The sequence below is a fragment of the Camelus ferus genome, chromosome 6 (assembly GCF_009834535.1).
Source record: "Camelus ferus isolate YT-003-E chromosome 6, BCGSAC_Cfer_1.0, whole genome shotgun sequence".
Lineage (NCBI taxonomy): Eukaryota > Metazoa > Chordata > Mammalia > Artiodactyla > Camelidae > Camelus > Camelus ferus.
This window is the reverse complement of record NC_045701.1, coordinates 62,330,030-62,352,806: the sequence shown is the minus strand read 5'-3', so window position 1 is coordinate 62,352,806 and position 22,777 is coordinate 62,330,030. Positions and strand designations below refer to the sequence as shown.

At 42.1% G+C, this 22,777-nt stretch overlaps 1 protein-coding gene across 2 annotated transcripts in view; it reads right to left on the bottom strand.

Annotated features, from left to right (window-relative positions):
* MTHFD1 (methylenetetrahydrofolate dehydrogenase, cyclohydrolase and formyltetrahydrofolate synthetase 1) overlaps positions 1–22,777 on the bottom strand; it is a 51,562-nt gene that overhangs the window by 22,850 nt on the left and 5,935 nt on the right. The window contains exons 2-12 of one of the 2 annotated variants that reach the window (XM_006177756.3): positions 17,281–17,365; positions 11,364–11,423; positions 10,894–10,947; positions 9,910–10,046; positions 9,688–9,788; positions 7,774–7,910; positions 6,765–6,876; positions 2,410–2,537; positions 1,823–1,920; positions 1,472–1,645; positions 666–802 (exon numbers count right to left, since the gene is read on the bottom strand). In XM_006177756.3, the coding sequence (XP_006177818.1) occupies positions 666–802; positions 1,472–1,645; positions 1,823–1,920; positions 2,410–2,537; positions 6,765–6,876; positions 7,774–7,910; positions 9,688–9,788; positions 9,910–10,046; positions 10,894–10,947; positions 11,364–11,423; positions 17,281–17,365 (1,223 nt within the window). The remainder of the gene's footprint in view (positions 1–665; positions 803–1,471; positions 1,646–1,822; positions 1,921–2,409; positions 2,538–6,764; positions 6,877–7,773; positions 7,911–9,687; positions 9,789–9,909; positions 10,047–10,893; positions 10,948–11,363; positions 11,424–17,280; positions 17,366–22,777) is intronic. The other variant, XM_014553281.2, reaches the window with a different exon arrangement.

The window sequence follows — 22,777 nt, the reverse complement described above, 5'->3', positions numbered from 1 at the left end:
GCTGACTATCAGTCAAACGAAAGGAAAGCATCCCTGTAACTGAATCGCTTTGCTCTACACCTGAAACTAACACTGTGAGTCCATTACACTTCAATAAAAAATAAAATTAAAAAAGATACAAGGCTATATTGTAAGGCATATTTTATAATAACTTTAAATGGAGTATAATCTATAAAAATACTGTATCACTATGTTGTATACTTGAAACATACTAGTCTAATAGTGTAAATCAATGATACTTCAATAAAAAATGAATTGAAAGGGTATAGCTCAGTGGTAGAGCACATGCCTAGCACACGGGAGGTCCTATGTTCAATCTCCAGTACCTCCATTTAAATAAATAAATAAATAAACATAATTACCTCTCTGCCCAAAACAAACGAACAAACAAACAAACAAACGAGTTTAAAAAAAATTTTAAAGAAAGCATCCCTGGCTACATGTTACCCATCCCAGGGAATCCCTGTGCAGTGCCAGACAGTGGCAGCAGCAGCGGGGGTGATCTGATGAACGCCATCACCAAAAACACAACAGGGGGTGAGAGGAAGACGGTCCCAGTGCCTGAATGAGTTGAAGACCCCCTAGACACTCACAGGCTGAGGGGGCCCGAGGAATGGAGGAGGGGCAGGTGCCCCTTGGCCAGCCAGGTCTGGTCCCACTAATACCTTTTATTCCGAAGGTGGGGCCCTGTGAAGGCTGTCTCACGCATGCGAAGACGTTCTGATGGAGATGGGCACCGAAGGCCTGCACCAGCCCAATCGTGGTTGTGCTTTTCCCCTCGCCCAAGGGTGTTGGAGTTATTCTTCAAGATGAAATCAAAAGAGGAAAATTAAATTTATGTGAATTAAATCCATGTATCACTAAGTCAGGTCTAACAGATGCTGGAGAATGACTCTTAATCTGAATAATTAGAAAGATGAAAGGCATGAAAGTGATCTTTTCTGAGAGTCTTAGTTGTAACTTCCCCTCAGTTTTAAATTAAAAAAGACTTCTGCACTTCAGCTCTTCTGACTGCAAGGGGCAAATATAATTTACCTTATAAGAGATATTGCTACAATTTTAATTTCTCAATTTAGTCTCAGAAACTAGCTTTTATATGTATATAACTCGGCCAAGCAAAAAGAAAGATGAATGTTCAAAAGGACTACAGAATTAATGAATTTTGGGTTAAAAAAGGCAATCCCATCTGAAGACCAGGTTTTAAGACCCAAATTCTTCCACTTACTAGATGAATAACCTTGGCAAATTTTCTCATCTCTGCAGCATTATACTCTACTCTTACCTCACAGGGTTGCTGTAAGAATCAAATTAAATACATGTGAAAATGCTAAAACTAAATTAAAGGAACCTCTACATATACATGCTACATGCAAATGAAACCCCTGGTAATAATAATCAGGACTAATATTAAGATTCAATTGAAAAAAAAAGAGAAAGATTCAATTGGCAAAGGAACATTTAAAAACCATACCCGGTCACCACCACGTATTTCCCGTCAGGCTGGTGTTTCAGGCGTTCCAGCGCTGACAGCAGGACTTTGGCCTTGGTTTCACCATACAATTCTACCTCTTCAGAGAACAGACCAATTTCTCGAGCCAGGTTACCAATGGGCTTTGGCTTGCAAGCCCGTGATATATCGATGTCACTTAGAAGAAACACAGAAAATATGTATCAATCTTTATCCACTGGATTCAATTAATCCCATCCTACCCACCCCAACCACTGGTGGTGCTTTCTGAGGGGGCATACACACAACCAGGGCCTCCATCAGCTAAAAACCCACAGTCCGCAGAGGTTCAAACTAGTAAAATTTTATTTTCACCTTGGCACGGGTGTCTTGAGGTTAAGTTTGTTATACTGAATGATCCACTTTCCCGGCTTACATTTCTCCAGGAAACGCTTTGCACTCTCTACCGTGCTCTAAACAAAAGGACACAAATGGAACTGAGAAGAGGTGATGGTTTTAACCTCCATCTCAATTCCTAATCCCAGTCACTCAAGTTTAATCACAAAATGAACAGCTTCATGATCCGCCTATTAACATGCTTCGATTCTAGGCCAGAGTCTACAGGCAGCTTAAATGCCCTGGGCTGCCTGCCTCTCCCCCGCCAGCTGGTGTGTGTTAAGAAGGGCAAGAAGCCAAAACACACTGAGCAAAGCCAGGGTCTTTGCACTTTTCTTCCCCTGAAGTTATCACATTCCAGAGTCAATGAAAATCGTGCTGCCCCTGCTTTCCTCCATGTGTATGACCGATTCAACCTCTCAGTTCTTCCATTCCCTTTTTTACTTCAGAAGATTCCCATCCTTACTTAGACTCTGAGTAGGTCCTTCTGACATTTCCATGTGGGGAGAAAAGCAGTACCTGGAATTCTGTCTAGAACTATTACACAAACTTCCATTCACACCCACCTCCATTAGCATCGCCACTGTCATGGGCCCAACGCCTCCAGGAACGGGGGTGATGAAGCTCGCCCTCTCCTTGGCCTCGTTGTATGACACGTCACCCACAACTCTCCTCCCACTTGCTTTTGTATTGTCTGGTCAAGAGGGAAAAAAATCAAAGCACAGCCTCAGAATCACAATCCTGGTGTTTATTTCTAAGTTAGGTGATTAACTACAACAGCTTGCTCCAAAATCTAAGTCGAGTTTGGGGTGTGTAGTCCCATCTGGTTCAAGTGTCGACTTTACTCAAAAGCCATGGGATGACAGGTATTCGCTATTTCCTAGGGATAAATTTATTTTACCTGCAAAATTCCACAAGATGCTTCAGTGGTTTCTCAAAACCAGGTGAATTTTTTTTTTATTCTTAAAGCCAATCACCCAATATATAATGAGCACCTTTTAAAATGTTAATTTGCTAAGGCCTTCAAAGGAATTTTTTGGGTGCACAAAGCTCCAACTATATCACAGCTGCCAGATACTGTTTCTACAGCAACTGTCAGCATTTTGTAAGTTCCAGGCATGAGCTGGAGGAACAATTTAACATCCAATTCCAAAGACGAGCAGCTACTTAAATGTATGCAAAAGGCAAAGAATATAATTACACTTCCCTTAAAAGGATACCAGAACAACTACAAATCTTACCAGCAAAGAAGAGCTATTCAAGAGAACAAACCCCATGATGCATCATTGCTCATGCACACCAAGTACACCCTACCCTTGGCTTCAGTGCACTTCCGGGAGGGGCTGGGGACAGAGCTAGACCTTTTGGCTCTAAGGCTTCCAAGGCAGGATCTGGTAGGATCTTAGCCACTTCATCTCTTTGATCAGATCGCCACAAAGGAGAAAGGAAGCTTCATAGTTCAACCAAAAAGCCAGAAATAAGTGACCTAGGCTCTAGGATCAGCTCTTCCCCTAACTGCTAGTTCTCAGCCCCTGGGGGCTCCTTACCGATCAAAAGTCCAATCCAAAGGTGCAAAGAAGGATGAATACTACCTATTTCGCAAACTTGCTGAGAATCAAGTGAGAAATTGTGTATGTTTCTTGAAACTGAAGAAGCATTCTCCAAACATAAGGGTTTCTCTCCCCATCCTAGATACATAAGATATTTTCTGTATGTAATCCAAGGAACACAACTCCTTGGGAAGGCTTCAGGTTTCTAGATTATGAAGCAGCAAGCTTTTGCTATGGCAGAACATTTCCTCTCCTAACCACTAAGGCTGTTTCAAAAAGCCAAGGAAATACAGTTGAGCGCTGCCCTTTGTATAGGTTTCAATTGTCTAACCCTGAAGTTTGCTTAAAAATGTCCCTGCAGCTATTTCTATTTCGGAGTGTTAGTCACTTTCTCTGTGTGTTTCTCCATACACAGAAGACACGTCAATTACTGCACAACTTAATGCTGCACTGGGTGAGCTCAGCTCTGCTCTTTAACTCTCAGGGCTGACTTGAGTGCCCTCTGATGTAAGTACAGGGTTTCATGGGAAGTGTGATGTGGTCAGTGGACCATGTCTCAGTGAAAGTTATGGCTTCAGTAACCAACATTTTGGCTGTCTACCCCAGCCCTAGAATTTCTCTTTCAACGGGAACTATTAGTACAAATCTATTTCAGATCCAGCTGAGCCTTGACTCCTTCACATGTAATTTGGGGACCCCAGTAAGAGAGTCCAGCATAAAAGCTGCTACACTGGATAGGTTGAGACTGGATTAGGGAAGGGAGTTGTTTCCCCCTTTTATAACCCTTCCAAATAAAACACACTATTAATCCAACCCTTCTCAAATTATTTTTAGTAAGCCAAGCAGGTAGAACACTTTCACATATTTCTCTGGCCAATACTTTCTGCTCTGCACTTAAATCTTAAAAAATATTCCTTAAACGACAACTACATATCTTAATTCATCCTTAATTTGGAAAATGACTTAAGATGTTATTCCTGAATGGACCATGCAAACAATTTAAATAATCAAAACATGAATCCTTCAAGAAGTGGCCCAGCTGTGGAACATGGTATTTCAAAAATGAACATTGCAAAGAACAGTCTTCAGGTCTTCCAGGAACATGTAAGTCCGATTCTGCTGTCCTTGGGAAACAGTAACATCTAGTCTTATTGATACTTCACCTACATGCCCAGGGTCAGTAAAAGTACAGCTGACCAGGAAGGAAGATACTGCTTTGACCTAATTCACATTTTACCATCTACATGAGGAATACATTTGTGCAGGATGGTAAGTTCTGTGCGTAAGTCAACATTTCATACCTGTCTGCAAGACTCAAGAGCCCCACCTGGGTTTTGCTTCTTCCATCTCTCAAATCCAGTCCAAAAAGAAAAAAAGCCAAAAGCAGAAATATGACACAGAAGATACAAGGTTTTCAACAGAATGAGCCTGAATGCCATATTGCAAGGGCTGTAAGTGAGGCGTTGTAGGAGAGCAATTTCTTTATCATCCATTAGATAATTACAGCACAAGAAAATGAGTGATCAATTATGAGCTACTGTCTTAAAAGCATGGTACGGAGAGTGGGAGGGAGGTTAAAAACGGTGAAGGCTTGACAGTGACTAATGTTCCTGGCAGCTTAGTGTCTATATTTCAAACTTGAGATGGGAAGGGAGAAAAAAGGAATATTCTTCAACAATCCGACAGATGCAAGTGCCAGCAGTCAGAGGGCACAGGCTGGACATGGCACCGCAGAGACCACTGCCCTGAGGTACCTAAGGGCAGACTAACGGCGAAGAGCACAGGACAGCAAGCGTGAGACACCAGAGGAACACCCAGCTCTGTCGGGGGGGCGGGGTGTGCGGAACAGGGTTGGGGGAGAAGAATTTTCAAAGGAGGAGAGATCATCTCTTGCTGAAGGGCAATCAGACAAAGTCTGGAGGGAAGAATGGACATTTCGGACAGGGAGGAGGTGGGGAGGAAGTCTCTGAAAGTGAAGAGCACAGTTGAGCTTTATTCAGTTGTGCAGCCCACAGACTGGGATGGTGCTGGATACACAGAAACAGGTGCTTGATTAAAGACTGGTCCTTTCTTGGGGGTGGAAAGAGATAAATTAGAAGTTTGGGATTAGCAGATACAAACTACTATATCTAAAATAAATAAACAACAAGGTCCTACTGCATAGCACAGGAAACTACATTCAATATCTTCTAATAACCTATAATGAAAAAGAGTATATATATATATATATATATATATAGATGGATAACTGAGTTACTATGCTGTACACCAGAAACTAACATAACATTGTAAACCGACTATACTTCAATAAAAATAAATCTTTTTTAAAAGGATTGTTCCTTTCTTGAACTCACAAGGTATGCATCCAAGTATTCACTGAATTGTCCTTTCAGAGTTTAAGTCTGAAAACTTCACGATGAAAGAGCAGCCTGCTCCACGTGAGATTCAGGCACAGGAGCGCAGAGGACAAATGGGGCGTGCGTGGGAAGGGCACATGACCCCTTGTACGATGGTTCAAGACAGGATCCACAAAGTGCATGTGAAGAAAAAGGCCGCAGAGGTGGCTGAAACTAGCATGGGGCTAAGGAGTCTGACAAGTAACAGGGGAGAAGGAGGCTCACGGGTCCACATCAAGACCCGTGAATGTGGCAAGAGCACGCAGATGGATCTAAGTGAGAGTCAGTCGGCGGCCGGGAGACCAGGGAGAAATTCAAACACTGCATTTGGTGGAGAAGGGGACAATGAGAACAAAGAAGAGAGGGGAAAAATTTCTAATATTAAAAAATGGATTCACATATAAAACAAAAGGGAGGGAAACCGAAAGGGCTTCAGACCTGTGGGAAGGAAGAATATCACTAACCAAACAGGGGAGTGAGGAGTAACTCAGGCATGAGGATGCCAAGTCTGTTTTGGACATGACTACAAGGCTGGGTTTATCCTCTCAGCCTGGAAAAGGCCCAGGTCAAACGTCTTCTTTGCAAAGACCTAATTAGAGGACTCTTGGCAGCATGAATCCCTCTCCTGGAGCCTCGCAGCACTTTGCAAAGATCACGCTGTATTTTAAATTCATCCATCCCTTGTTAAAATAGAGGGTGATCTCTACATGATGATAAAGTGAGATCTCCTCTTGCCTTCTCCCCCACCCTCTCCGTGGACAAAGTCATCTGGGAAGTCATCTGGGACTGCACAGCACACTGGCTGACATCACGGGCTCTGCCCTCGAGGGGCAGCTCCACCACTTACTACCTGCATGCACCCATGGGCAGGCCAAGCCTTCTCAACCTTAGCACTTCAAGCCTGAAACAGTACAAGGGGTTCTCACTTGGGCTACATCTTCCTCTGCCCAGCCCACCTCCTCCAGCAACACTCACCTGGGACATAATTGATTCCACAGTCGATGACTATCGCCCCAGGTTTGATCCACTCCCCTTTCACCATTTCAGGCTGACCCACTGCAACTACCAGGATGTCACCTTTATTTACCTAGGGAAAGAGGGTTCTGACTTCAGAAATTAAACAGTGACACATAAAAAAATCTAGGTGCAGAAAAGACATCCCTAAACTTTGCATGAAATTCTTCATTGTCATCAGCTATTTTATGCAAGTCACGCGCCATCTCCGACAGCCATTCATATACTGTGCTCATTCCTACACATGTCAAAACCTCCCCTTCCACTAGACATTTTATTGAATGGGGAACTTGGGAACCTGCAGGGTAGGGAGGAGCACAGGCTTGGAGCCACAGGCCCGGGACAATGTCCCTGAATTACACGACACCTGGAGACTGCTCCATCTCCTCCAGAATGAGGGGTCACAACCTTCCACAGAGCACTGCTCGGGGAGGACAAACGAGGTGCTGGGCCTCTCTGCTGGGCTCTCTCCACATTTAAGAGGCTGTGCTGTCAATGGGATGTGTCCATGTGAGAATTCTTCAGCTCAGGAATCTAATGCAGGGGTCAAGAACAAGTTGTGACTGATGTCACAAGACCACTGTCTACACCCTCCCTGGGACACCTCCACCTCTGAGGCTACCACTGTCATGTATCTGGGATCTGGCTGCCCCCCAGTTCCTATGCTGCTCATCCCTACATACCATGAGATGGGCTAATGTAGAAAGAATATAGTCAAAACAAAATCTTTATACACTTGTGCAAGTTTTAAATTTGAATCTGCTTCTTCATCTTGTGAAATAGACAAGAGCCACAGAACTGTTATGTTAAAGGAGATAACAAGGTAAAGTACACGGCAGTTTCTGGCACTTAAATGTTAGCTATTCCCATTATGCAAGAACCCCCACCACATACGGGAACATTCGTGCATACATGCATGTGCACACGCACACACACACACAGAACGCCTTCCACTCTGTCGACCCCTTACCTCCTCATTTAGATTGGCAGTCCTGGAGTGGCAGGTGGTCACTGTGGCATGGTTCCACAGAAGCAAGTCATGCATCGGGGCACCAACTATCTTGCTGCGCCCGACCACAACAGCATGCCTCCCGGCAATCTTTACCCCTGGAAGAGAAGCCAGCTTGCATCAGAGAAATAGGGCAAGCTGCCTTCCTTTGCATGCCACCTCAACAGGAAAATTCAGAACAAGTGCACAAAAACAGGTTCTTAGCATCAAAAAGACATCTTCCTAAAGCTATTCCTTCCTTGGCAACTCAGTGTTTCAGTTTCAAATTGGGACATATACATGTGTCCCACTTGCTGTGGGCTTTTGAGAGCAGCTTAAGCCCAGATCCATTCATTGAGTCATAGGAGAGTGGGAAGAAAACCTACACTCAAGGCAAAAAGAAACCCTGACATACAGCTCAACAGCCATATGGAAGAAGACAGCAGGTTAAACCACATGGAAGAACAGCTATAACAAATAGGGTGCACGTAATGGGGTGGAGGGAAGCGAGGGAAATTACATCAGTATCAGTAAATCTTTAGTTCTTCAAACAAATTTCTCCTCTGGCTTAGGGCCTGAGCCACAGTGTTATTTGCAGGGAAGTGGTAAAGGGGCACTTTAACTTAGTAGAAAGCTTTCTTTTCGTTTACTCAGTACCCGTTCTTCTGGCACTATTCCAACGTCCTTTTCAGGGCAGACATACTCTACTCTGTAGAGGTGGTTTGGGTGAGCACCAGCGGGTAAGTGACCACAATCATCCTCTGGCCAATGGGATCCATCCCATGGCTATGAGGCATTAGGATGGAACACGCTGGAGCTGCTCGGGACCACCAAGTGGAGCTGAGGATGAGCTACCACATAGAGGGGAGCAGAGGAAAGGTCTTGAGGACTCCGCTGAGTCCCTCTACCCAGCCCTGCGGAAGTGGATGCTTGCTTCGGGGAGTGTGGGTTTAAAGTGTGCTTGTCACTTAACATTAACTCCATCCCCGAAAGATAAGTTTCTATATAATGTTCACATCATGAACATCTAGAAGTAAAGCCCTCACAGTGTGAAGTGTTTAAAAGGTACCCAGCTATACTTCTTAGGGTTCAACAAAGGACCTGAAGCTGCATTTGGGCAAATGGTAGCTTCACTATCAACAGGAGGAAGTGGGAAGCCTGCAGGCGCTGTGGCTCACAGGACTTGTCTCTACCAAGCTGTAACACACTGTGTGCTCGGCACGCCATAGAGTATAAATTTAGTTGTAGGACTGAACAGCAATAGCTGTCCCAAGGCTTATAGCTTGACCTTTCCTTGCCAGCCACAGAAAATTTTCCCTTATGTTAGCCAACATTTTCCACTTGAAATTTCTAATCCACCTCCTCTAAACAGGACACCATGCCTTGCAAAAAATAACCTCTGCTGAAAAGCATTCATGATGAAATTAAAATACCATGATGCTGACCAGGTAATGGGCTAATATGGCCAACTGCTCAAGAGATTCATTTCCAGCTGTCTGTCTAGTCCTAGAACTACAATGGAGACTTGGTGCCCGCTCTGGGGTGGGGACTTTCCACTCTGTACCCTTACAGACTATCTGAATCCTTTTTACCATACAGGTTATTTTTTCATACAAAATAAATTGCTTTGAAGTCAACTACTGAGTTCAACTCTTGGCTCTGTTCCCTCTTGGACAAATTACTCAACATCTCCCAGCCTGTTTTCTCAGCTGTCAAACAATAAGAGTACCTACTTCATAGGGCTATTGAGAAAGTTGAGATTTTAGGTCAGGAAGCCCCTAGCGGATAGGTCCAGTGCCAATCCACTTATTTAGGGCCCACAGCGTACCTCCCTTATACTTTTACAGGTCAAGACCAGGCTCCACAGAATGGTACTTTACTTTTGTCTGTTTTTACCTGTCTCTTTGATGAGTTCCAAGCATCCTTTGGGTGTACAAGGGATGAAACAGTCATTGAGGTCACCTCTAGCAAGTTTTCCAGCATTGATGCTACTCAGTCTACAAGAAGGAAAGTGAAAGATGTCTTTCCTCTTTAGAAGCAAAATGGTGTGTTCCCGAAATAGAAATGTATTATAATTAGAATCATGCAATGTGGTACAGACAGCCAAGCCAAACTCACCCGTCCACATCCTTTTCGGGTGCAATAGCATTGACCAGTGCTTCAGTGTTAATGGGATTCTCTGAATCTAAAGGTAGCTGCACTATGAACCCATGTACAGTGAGGTCTTCATTCAAAGACGTAATGCACTTTAACACCTAGAAGTAATACCACATACAATTTGTATACCACATAGAAAGGGTGGCAACACTTTCTAAGTCAAAAGCCAGCCTGCCACATTTTCCCCTGAGAGTTTAATTGTAATCCTCTGAGAATATAACTTCCTTTGGCTCCTGAGGGCAACTCTACTTTAATACAGAATGTAACCTTCAGGTGTCTGGTAAGAAATCCATCAAATTAAAGAGCTAAGAACTTTAGTAAAAATCATTATCCAAATCAAGATTCCTGTGATGACAGAAATATTCCATAATTTGCATCTTACAATGTAAAAGTGGCTACTGAATATTTGAAATGTGGCTAGTTCATCTAAGGAACTGAATTCTAAACTTTATTTCATTTTAATTAAATGGCCACATGGGGCCAGTGGCCACCCTGCTGGACAGTGCAGACACAGAACATTTCCATGACCTCAGAAAGGTTCTTTCTCCCCCTGCGCCTTCACAGCTAATCCCCCACCTACGGCAACCACAGTTCTGACTTTAATCACCGATGGTTTGTTCTGCCTGTCCTTGAACATCATGTATATAGAATATGCATTTCATTTTTAAAATGCAATACAGGCCAAGGACCAGTTTCTAATGAACATCGCAGGTGATGTGGAAGCAAACGACGCGGCAGTCCCACTGTGAGCGCCACACACTCATACGCAGGACGGCCCCGTTTACTCTGTGGGTATTTCCAAAGATTCTTCCGGAGGCCCAGTCTGTGAAGACTTGGTGGTCTCTTATATGTTTAATGTTATCGGTTCCCAAAGTTTCCCCAAATCAAAACCAGACAGGAAAGCACTTTGGCTGCCCTCTTAACAGCTGGTTCCTAACAGCTCACCTCAGATTCTGTGGCCGTGCGTGGTAACTTAATGTGCTTGACTTTGATCCCAACCTGCAAGAATGAACATTTAAAACAGGAACATGGCAAAAGGACTTGAGATATGGGCCCATTTCTTCCACAGATAGGAGTAAAACCAACCAGGCGGTGCTGAGCATCATGTCACCCTCCTCTGTCCTGAGAATGAGTCTCTCAGTTTGACCCATTCGTCAGGTATTTGCTGCCTGTCACCACTGCACTTTGCAGTTTCCTGCCCACGACTCCTGTCCTCTGGGAGCACACAGATCACTGATTAGAAAACATTCCAGGGCAAAATAAGAGGCCAAAGCTCTGCCACCCATTTCTAACTTGCAAAATAGGGCGATAAACGTTTTTATGGGAGGACCGCAAGGGGCAAGGGATAACAGACAGGACCTGGAGGGGGGTAAGGGCAGGGGTGGGGGTGATGGCACCCCTGTTCTGGGCCTTACCTCTTCAGCAGCCTTCAGCTTCACACTTATATAAAGGTTAGAATCATCTCTGTTGCCAACCTAGAATGACAAAGACATGCAAATCAGACAATTAGGGAAAGCCAAAGTGTAAGGAAAAGCTTCTAAAATTTTAGTTTTGATAAAAGGAATGTTTAATCATGAGATTCCTGCTGCAGAGAACTTTTACAGGAGAATCAGGAGAACGTAGGGACAGCATGGAGATGTGAACGTAAGTTGTATCACCCATCCCTCTCTGAACAAAGCACACCTGACTCCCACTGAAAAGCCAAAAGAAGAGAAAACAGGGGACAGCTGCATCGGCCTTGGAAACTAAGCAAGGATGTGACAGGCCTGCCTAAAACGTGTGGAATTTCTGCTTGCCACCAGGTTGACGTGCCAGAACAAAAGGGCATGACGGCTGAGGAAATGTCATCAGAGCTCTGGTGTACATTCTGCACCCTCTCCCCACCCCGGGGACAGAGGAAAGCTCTCAAGCCCCACCACACAGAGAAGAGAAACCAGCGAGGGTGGACCTAATCCCAGCTCACATAGAACAGACACCTACGTGAGGCAAAGGGCAGTCTGCTGCCCTCCAGATGGGGAGGAAAAAGCGCGAAGAAGCTGAACCTTCTGACCCGCCACTCTAGGTCTCACTATGTTCCCCGTTTCTTTAATTACAGACATATTTAGGTTTTCATTGTAATCATTTATCTGTAAAATTTTATTTTACAAGTATTTTTTCATGTTCTGATGGTTGACTTTTGTCCTTTTCAAGGCTGAAACAGTCTCTCAGGGTGATATGCCACAGTAAGTTTGGTTTTTCCCAAAACTGCAGTGGGAAAAATGGGAGGTCCCTTGACACCAAAATGAACTGACGCATGGTTCCTTTAAACGGGACGACTGTGGAGAAAGAAGCTGGCCTTAAGGAGAGTCTCTCCAGTTCCTGTCCTGTTGATGCTGCTCTGGGAAGCCCCTGTCAGGCTCACAGCACATGGCCTTACTCTTAGCTTCAGGTGTCCTTTATAGAGAGATTCTCAGTTTTGCCAGTGCTAATTTGAATGTCAAGAGAGGCCGATGAGTCCGGTGAGGGGAATTTGGTTTTTCTATGGGTTATGTGCACCTCAGTGCATTAGTTGCTTCCTGTGGGGGCGTTCCTAGAATTTTAGTGCCTCTCATGTTTTTTCTTTGGTCATTTTCTATACATGGTCTTTGCCCCTATCATCCAACTCTCATTGATTCAGCTACCAGACTTAAAATACTTTGGGATTCTTAGCTCAAGGTAGGAAATATCAGAGTATTGTTTTTTCATTTTTATTAATACTGTAAACAAAGAATGTTGCCCGCCATTCCAGTTCCACAAGGATCAAGTCATTAGCCGCTACAGTCTCTGACCTGCAAGTACACCCTGAAAGAAATTCAGGATGAAACATTCTGTGTTTTGGATACATGGGCCCCTCCATAGTTAAAATACACATCTAAGGAAGTATCTCAATGACCCCAGATTCTTGCATCTTCCCACAAAAAGAAAAGCACTAAAACCATTAACTGAGATACCTGATCCTGTGACTAGCAGTATTCTTTCACTAAGCTCTTCACTGCCTGTTTCCCCAGCCAAAATTCTTGTATATATCCTGGCTCCTCCCCTACCTCTTCAGTTTCTACGTGCAATCCAAGAGGCAGTCTCCTGGGCTAATTAGGGAAGGGAGGGAATGCAGAAACTAGGGAACAGTCAAGAAACAATAGTACAGCCTTGGGGCAAGGTCCAGGTTCCTCCTTAAGGAATCTACATCATATCTTTGAGATCCTCCCCTAAACTGGGTGGAGGACCACAACTTCAGGCTGAGCACAAGATTCCTGAAACACTGCCCCATTACCTCACCACCAACCAATCTGAAGAGTTGCACACTCTGCAGCCCTCACCCCAAATTTTGCCTATATAAATTTAATGTTCGGGTTTTCTGAGCATGAGCCATCTGTTTTCCTGTTTGTCCCTGCAGTAGACCTTTCTCTGCTCCAAATTCTGACGTTTCCGTTTGTTTGGCCTCACTCTTTCGGTAACGATAGTTATAAGCACATGTCACAGTTTTAGTTATAAGCACATGTCACAGTTTTATTGTAATCCTAATGCAAAGGAAAAGACCTCTTGGGATGCAGTTCAAATACTCCTAGTAGAGGCATTTTATAGGGAAAAATGGTTATACAACATTGATAGACTGGAGACAGAAAGAACGTTTAGTTGAAGAACAGTAGATTCTTGACTGACAGTCAAGTGGGTGGATAGAAGACTGGTTTCCCAGAACAAATCTTAATTCCATTATAGTTTATCAAAAAAAAAATCACTTGAGGATTTTTATCAGAAAAACCCATTTCTTCCTTGAAGAAGGTGAATTACATCATCTAGAAAAGGCCCTATCCCAGAACAAGTTAGGGATAACATTTTTACACCAGGAGTCTGCAAACTGTTTCTGTAAAGGGTCAGACAGCATCTATTTTAGGTCTTTCAGCATCTATTTTAGGTCTTTCAGGCCACATACTCTGTCATACATTTTTCTTATCTAACCATTTACAACCTGAGCAGTTTTGAACATGGGCCACAGTTTACCAATCCCTGTTTTACACCATAAAATTTCTTGGGTGTTAGCCTACTTGCTAAGTTTTCTTCTGCTCCAGGAGCCTTTTGCAGATTAATAAACTCAGGCTAGCTGAGTTTATTAATTTTTTTGTTTTGTCCATGCCTTTTGTGAGAACTGAATGAGTTACTGTATGTACAGTGCTCTGAATAACTCCTGGTAGGAAGCAAGTGTTAGTTATTATAATAGTTAAAATATATTATGGGCATATTTATGGAAACACAACCTTATTTGTATCTCTTATAATGAAAAGCCAAGTCTTAGTTTCCTTTAAATATTTAGTTGTTTGGGAAGCTACCAGTCCATAGTTTCAAAAGAAATTCCAACTTTTAGGCATATATCCCTGGACCAGATCCTGAATATCCTTGAATGTGATGCTAAGGAATTAGAAAGAAAATTGGGGCAAAGCAAATGGGTTTTGGACATAGACAGAGCTGGGGTCATATCCAGACTCAGGACCTTCCTGCCTGTGGCTTTGGGTAAGCTACCCAAGATCTTTGAGTATCAGTTACTGTGACTATAAGGAGACAGCTCCCATCCTGTAGACAAAGGCTAAAAATTAGAACAACTAGAAACATATGCAAATCATTTGAAATACAGTAGACATTCTACACAAGTCTGTCATTCTTTCCATAAAGGATGGGGAGTGGGTGTGGTTGGATGGATTGCAATTAGATCTGCATTTTGACAAGGGCTGCAATCAAAGTTAAAAGGACAAACTGGAAGCGCCCAGGTCAGAAGCCTGGAAGCAGGCACTGCAGTGGCCCATGGGGTGAAAGCAGCAGAAATCAAAAGGAGGGAACAGATCCCAAGATCAGGAGAGGCATTTTCAACAGCACGACAGTCCCTAAGGGGATGTGGTGAGCAGGGAGAGACCCTAAAGAGACATTTCAGGTTCCTGGTTTTTCTAGTTTTCAGGTTTTTCTGAGTACGTGGGGAAATGGTAGTGCCAGTCACCAGGATGGAGAAGAAACAAGAGGTTGGAGGTGGCACAGATGTGATTACAACATAATATATAAGCCTTGCATCATAGAAAGACATTGATTCTGGTGCTAAAGTGCAAGATTAAAATATTCCAACACTGTCTTCTTGGCAAGGACATAGGAGACAAGCTGCAGAACAGTGTTTATGTAACAAACACACTTTGCAAGCAATAAATTTAAAATACGAGTATGGAAGCCAATCTTGAAAATCAGAAAAAAATAAAAACCCTCAATATTGCTACCAAAAGGTTTACAGAAACAGATTTCTTGTCTACGACACTTACTCTTCCTACAACAAATAATTCACAAGTATAAGCCAAGAAATAGCGGGTCCCGCAAATGTACCAAGTGTACACCCACAACATACACCTTTGATTCTTAGTAATTTGCCAGAAAAGGAAAATCCAGCACAGCAGAGACCACACCAGGCAGAACAACAGGCCTTCTGTGCTTTTCTTCTCAGCTAAGGCCCTGTAGGTCATGAGTAGCAAGGAAGAGAAAATATTTAAGTACTATTCACTCTGAAATTCTTGATGAACATGGAACAGAAACTTAGCAAGGGATTATGTAGAGACATACATACAGAGAGAAACAAAAAGTGAGGAAGCAGGTATTTCTAAAGGGAATTTCAAATGCAAGCTATCACTTTCCTAACTTCCCAATCAACTCTTCAAACATTCATTTGTACATTTGTTCACATGACACATATTAACACTCTTTACTGCCTCCTATACTGGGTGAATCTGGAGCTCTTGGAAGAAACTCTGGATAGAGGCCTAAGTTAGGAATTATTGTCCCATGTAGCTGCGGGACTGGGTAAGCTCACTTAGGGAAAGAATAAGGTGGAAAAGAGGTCTGAGGGCTGAGCCTTGAGGCACTCAAATGGTTTAGGTATCAGGAAGATGGCCAACAACAAACAAAGGAGATAAGAGAAGGGAGTGATGTCCTAGAAACCAAAAGTCTGGAACTCAGAAGAGATCCAGGTTTATAAGTTCCTAACCTACAGCTGATATTTGGGGCCAAATTAAATCGCCTAGGGCAAAAGGTTCCCCAAGCATGGTTCACACACTCTTGGGGAAAACCCAAGACCCTGTGAGAAGATCTGTGAGTGCCACCACAATACTACAATGTCATCTGCTTTTTTAACTGTATTGACATCCTGCAAGCCAAACTAGCCAATTTTTCAATGGAACACCATCTTTACTTGAAAGAACAACTGACAAACAATGATTATTTGGGCTTGAAAATTTGGCAAATATTTTCTCAAAATTGGACAAAGTCAGTCTGCTACTTCAAGGAAAATAACTAACAGTATTTGTTGCCAATGGTAAAATTCAAGCTTTCCAGCAAAAACTGGAGTCTTTTATCTACTCCCGTGAGCTTGACAACTTCTCAATACTTACTTTTCTGACGAGATCATTGGGAATATTAATGATTATGGTTTTTAAAATATTGCATAATGAAACATGTTAACATTCGTAGGATCTGCATAATTCAGTGAATTATTCCAAATGAGGCATGAAAGACAAAAGACAACAAAACCACAAACAGGTAAATATCCATTCAAATAGCAACATAAAACAGGATTTTGACTTAACAAAGTATGAAAGTTCACTGATATGGTTTCAGATGCCACATTGCAACTATTCTTTAAAAACATGACTTACTGAGCCCTGTAGTATTAAAAGAAAATTATCTGGGAAGACTATTAAAAGAACTCTTTCTTTTACAACCATACATCTGTAGAAGGTCAGATTTTCTTCATATATTTCAATCAAGCCAGCATAGCAAGAGGTTGAACACAAAAGTGGATGGGAACCTAGCTATCTTCTACTAAGCCAGACAGTTAAGGGTTTTGCAAAATGTAAAACAACGCCTCTCTTCTCACTCAATTTTGTTTTCTAAAAGTTTTTCATAAAAATGTTACTTACGCTAACGTATAATGAGCTTACTATTGGCATTTTAAAATGTATAAATATTTTAAGACTTCTTAGTTTTAATTTCTAATACAGTAAATGTCAATGGATAAAGCCATATAAACAAGGGCTCTCTAAGGTCTTAAGTTTCTAAGAGTGTAAAGGGGGCCTGAGAACAAACTCTGAAGAGACACAGGACTCAGGAAAGGGTCCCCACAGAGAACGGCAGAGGGCCGGGGCACACCAGCGTGGAGAAGTTGGGCTGGAGGAGCCTCAAAGAGAAGCTGCAAAGGTCTGCGGCAGAGGGAGAGGTCTGAGGTGCCTGTGGTCTTCAGAGCTACTGAGATTGACAAAGGAAGGGACTAGTGGAAATACACTATCACAATACCTGTAAAATTGCCAGACCTGGTGAGAAACCAGGTACTTGCTCCTTCATCTGAGTGATTTGGTTCTTCAGTTTCTCCCTTATTTGTCTAGAGAAAAGGGAAAAGATTGGAGTTAACACTTAATATTTCAAGCTACAAATAAGCGATGTGTGTTACTGGATGTATTCCTCTTTCAAATTAAAAGCACCTTCACTGGACAGACGTTATCTGGCATAAGATGCTCCTTGTAGCGCCCAACAATTTTCTAGGCTTCAAGAAGATATGGATCTAACTGCTGTTGACACTGACTGGGCCATGGGGTATGGGACAGTTAGTTTTAAACATATTAGTTGACAGTATTCAAAATCATACAGTGAACAAATAAAAACCTGGACCAGCACTTCTGGAAGGCATCTAACCCTTGTCTTTTTCAGCATTTCCACTCTCCAGGTGCTGTTCGAAAAAAGTTGGCAGGAAAAAACTCAAGCTCACACCTTCTGCTCAACCTACTCTACCTAGTAAGACAAACACATGGTATCCATATAAGGCTGAGCAATAAATCAATGACTCTCACTCTGATTTCAATATGAATTTACAAATTATATCCTAATTTACAAAAGAATTTTCCTTACCCAAAGTTGAAAGTATAACTTCTTGTGAAACAAAGATACATCAGTTTACTAACACATTTCTTAACAATTCAATAGGACATCAAGTAAATTACACCATATCCATAAGTAAATATTCAAAACAGTTCAACCTTGTCCAGTTGTGATACAGTCATAAACTCGAACAAGATCTGTCTCTCCTGGAAGGACCAGTTTTGCCATTTGTCTATCTGCATCTTAACCACACTTGACACACAAATATACCTGGCATTAGCAAGCATCTCTTCCCTCATTCTAATTTGGTTACTCCCTTCCCCAATTCTCTTGACAAATATCTGGCATAAAAAGGCTCAGGAGTCACAAGAAAGACACTATTTGGATTACCCTACGATATGGTAAGAATGTTGAATGATGCGAGAAGTCACACCACAGACTTCAGAATTTAACTAACTACTAACTTGTTTTCTCAAGTCAATATTCTATAAATCACATAGTTCAAAAGAATTAATTGACCGTTGGATTTTCTTTTACTGGGCTTTGACCTGAACAAAGGTCACAGTTCTGCTCTGACAGAAGATAATAGGAAATACTAGAGCTGCCAAGTTTTCACTAAGCTGCCACTGAAACTCCCCAGCTGTTCCAGCCTGAACAGTTTCCCCTGCTTGACAATCAGAAATGGTGCCTGGGTAGCTGCAGAAGGCCTCTCCCAGGAGCCAAGTTTCCAGACTCCACTCTCTCCCCTCCTTTCCCTCCAACCATTATATTAACACAAAGGGCTAGGCAAAGGTTTCTACCGGCTGTCCCCAACCCAAAGAAAACCCATGGTGGGGACGAGGGTGTGTATAAAAAACAACCATTCCTAGTGCAACATGGGACAACAACCAACAGTAAGAACAGATAAAACACATCTGAAGTTCTCAGTAACCCTGTGAGGTAGGCAAGGGAGGAGAAGCTTTCTTATTCCTGCTCACAGATGCAGACACAGGCTCAAAGCAATGAGGTGGCTTCCCCAGGGCCAACTAGCAGAAAGAACAGCGAGTGCAAAGGTCCTGAGAGGGTGAATGAGGTCCAAGGGGGATCAGTTACCGGATGAGGTAGATTGTCATTTATTCTGAATGTGATGGGAACCCATTAGAGGGTCTTGAACAGGGCTGACATGATCGGACTCACATTTTTAAAGGATTATTCTGGCGGCTGAATTGGGAACAGACCGTAGGGGGAAGTTACTGCAGTTGCAAAAATCCAGACCAGAGGTGATGGTGGCTTGGGTCACGGTATCAGTGGTAAGCTGGCAAGAAGTGGATGGATTCCCAATATACTAAACATGAAACACAGGGAATGTTGGGGCTACAGATGATTCTGAGGTTTTTAGGGTTGGGAAATGGAGCTGGAAAGACCGACTACAATTACTGTAGGGACAGAGCTGATTTCATACTGATACAGTGAATTTATTTACCAAATCTTACAAGGATTCTAGAACAAGTAGGCATGCCCGAGGAAGGGCATCTAGAGAGAAGTAAAAGTAATACTTACACCCAGCAGGTAGCAAGCATTGGGAATCCAGTTCTACAAGGTGCTACAGGTGGAAAATGTTTCAGCCCAATAGGTAAGAGCAAAGAACAAAATGTTCTGTATTTTCTATGCTATAATTTAAACGAGTCTAAGTGTGCATTTTTATTCCTAAAATAGATTATAGCTTGAGATCAGTTACACCAACTCCTTTCAACTTCTTCTAAGAAGCAGGATTGCTTTAAAGTTGCATTAGCAGGGATATTCTTCCAACTACAAAGATCTGTTTAAAAGCTAACACTTCGATCTCTTTATGGGACAGGAGCAGAACAACAACGAGATATTTAAAAATGTACGCAAACCATAATCAGCAAGAGCTAGACAGCCCAGAGTACTAAAGCAACAGGTGGAAAATTTTCTGCCCTGGTGAGAAAAAAAAAATCAAGGCAGTTGTAATTAGGTCTCCATAAGTTCCTTAAATTTTTTTCCTGCCTGGTTTTCTTGGTTGGTCACTAAGTGAGGCAACTTAAAATGAAAAGTGGAATATTGGAAGCCAAGTGTCAGGTATGGTTGAAGTTGAAGAAACTATAAAAGAAGAATGTGGAGAGAAAAGTTAACATTTCCCCTGTTGTCTGTCTATTTTAGGGTCATAGAGCTGTGATGAATTAAATGGTAGGAAGCACTTTAATTTTTATAGCTCATTTCCAAAGTTTAAATGCTATAGTAGAAGAACTTTAAAATCACTGAAACCTCCTAAATCAACAGAAACTTAGTTGCAGATGCCTCCCATTTCCATCCATGGTCCTGTGAGTTATACCATCCTGGTGAAGATTCTGGGGGTAAGGTGAGGCAGAAATAGGCATATGGAGAAACATCCCTGATCCCTGAATAGAACTACACATGCCAGTCACACCATCTTCCATCAACATTCACTAAAATCTAAGGGAAGACATATCTCAATCTCGACACAGTAGAAATCAGAACTAGAGTGCCAATGAATACAGCAAGACAAAGTAGCAGTAAACCAATGAAGACTCGCTGATCCTAATGGACAGATACTAGTAAAATGTCATAGCCAATTAAATATGAACAGACACAGATATAGTTTTAACAGAGTTACTACTGGCATCTAGTGGGTAGAGGCTAGGGATGCAGTTAAATATCCTACAATGCAGAGGATAGCCCCTCACAACAAAGAATTATCCAGCTCAAATGTTAATAGCACCCAAGGTTGAGAAACCCTGCTACTGGCCAATAAAATGCAATGTTTCGAGTTATCTTTTCTTTCCGAGGGGCAAAAATCAAGGTTGAAATCATTTATGGTTCAATCTGTCAAAATGTGTTTGAATCTCTGTGGGTAAGATCATTTACATTACGATCTAGTTTTCTCCAAGTTGACTTCCCCTACACAGTCATCAAAGAGCCTAGTCAATAAAAGTCAAAGGTGTACATCCCCAGAGAACTGTAATACCCTTGAAGAGTCCTAGTCAGAGCCTAATGTCCCTCAACAGTCACCCAGATCCCTTGCCCCAAGTCTTGTACAATTATTCCTGAAAATTTCCATTACACATTCCAACTCATTCTGTTTCACACAATGGCTCATTATCAAATTGTGGACATTTTATGACTGAGAAAAAAATCATTGCTAAATATAACCTAACAAGGACATTTCAACAAGAAGCTATGGGTAGCAGAAGGAGTAAAGGGTATTTAGCTACATGGCTAAGAAATCTAAATCCCGAAAATAAAGCTGCCCAGTCAACAATCAAGGAAATGTAGCACAAGTTTATAGGAATTTGCAAATGATCTTTAAAGGTCCACAGAATATACTTCCAGTAACTGAGGAGAAAGTGAGGACATTCATCCTCAACATGCAGGGCTATTCTAAACAAGGACACACATTTCTTTCTTCCCCCCCGAGGAGGTTACTGTCATAAGATATTAACAATGCAGTTACACCGCAAATGTCTTATTTCATTTGCTTTATTTTCATTTTGTTCACTTGCTGTTTTATTTCATTTTCCATTACAACTCTTATACTGCTAAAAACTACTTCAAATTTTTTGAAAAACTTAACATGTAGTTCCTTGTAAAAACAATTGAGGCCACCTAGTGTTCCAAGAAAGGCATGTTTTTCAACTTCCTAGTCAGTTACGTCAAATTAAAAGACCAAAGTACCTTCTTGTTGAAACAGTTTTCACTGATATGTAGTATGACAGCAAAAGCTACATTATAAAGTATACAGATTAACCAATATCAGTATTTTCTTTTATTATGTTTCAGGATAAAATACTTAAATAAGAATTATTACAATTTAATACAAATATTTACTAAACTTGACAGGTATCTCAAATATTTGAAGCTTAATGCTTAATGTGAATCTATTTTATGCTCCAATGAAAAAATTTGTAATGTAAAATTCTTCCATCCAATTCTCTCAAACTCTCTCAAAGACCTAAGAAGTGAAAGGTAAATTGTCCAATATTTATGACATGCAAACAGCCAAAAGGCATGCAATTCTAATGAACCCCCCAATTCCCACAGAGTGTAAAAGTCTTCATTAATCCATATACCCAAAAATACAATAAATGCTTTTTAGGCTTCTAGATCAGGGTTTATTGATCTTAACACTACTGAAATTTGGGCCAGACAATTCTTTGTTCTGGGGGGCTGTCCTGTCCATTGTAGCTTCTAGATGCCACCAGCACACAGCCACTCCTCATCTGACAATCAAAAATATGTCTCCAGGCATGTCCAAATGTGGCTGGGGTGGAAGAAGGGGTAAAACTGCCCCTGTATGAGAACTACTGATCAGGATGGAACAAATGGAGCTGGGAACTAGGTTGAATTGGTGGAGAAAGGCTTCATAAAATGCAGGATTTAAAAAACAGATTTAAAGTGCATTAGCATTAGAGAAAGGTCACACAGAGAAAAGTACTGTCAGAGCCCAGGTGCACACACCAGGTGTGGTAGGATGCCTGAACAATGTGGTCCCACCTTCCTACCCACTCATGGAAGTAGGGGCAGTTTCTACTCGGATCCGACAAATTGGTAACACTAAGAACAGACAGCACAGTGTTGCTAAACTTTCCATGCCCTTTCAAAAACTCAGGCGTCTAGATTCTTATGTGTAATTACCCATATTAATGTGCTGAGAAGTAATCTAATTCTTAAAAATAACTCTGTAAGCCCAACAAAGCATATGGCCTCCAGGCTATCATTCTGTAATCTTCAGCAAGTTATGAGACATGACAAGATGGCCCCAAGTCTGAAGATCTGTAAGAAAAGGCCCAACACCCCAAATTAGCCTATTTCAGGACTATCTAACCACAGATCTGCCCATCAGAGCAGACTATGGTCCTAAATCCCAAGCAGGCCTCTGGATCATCATCCAAGGGGAAAG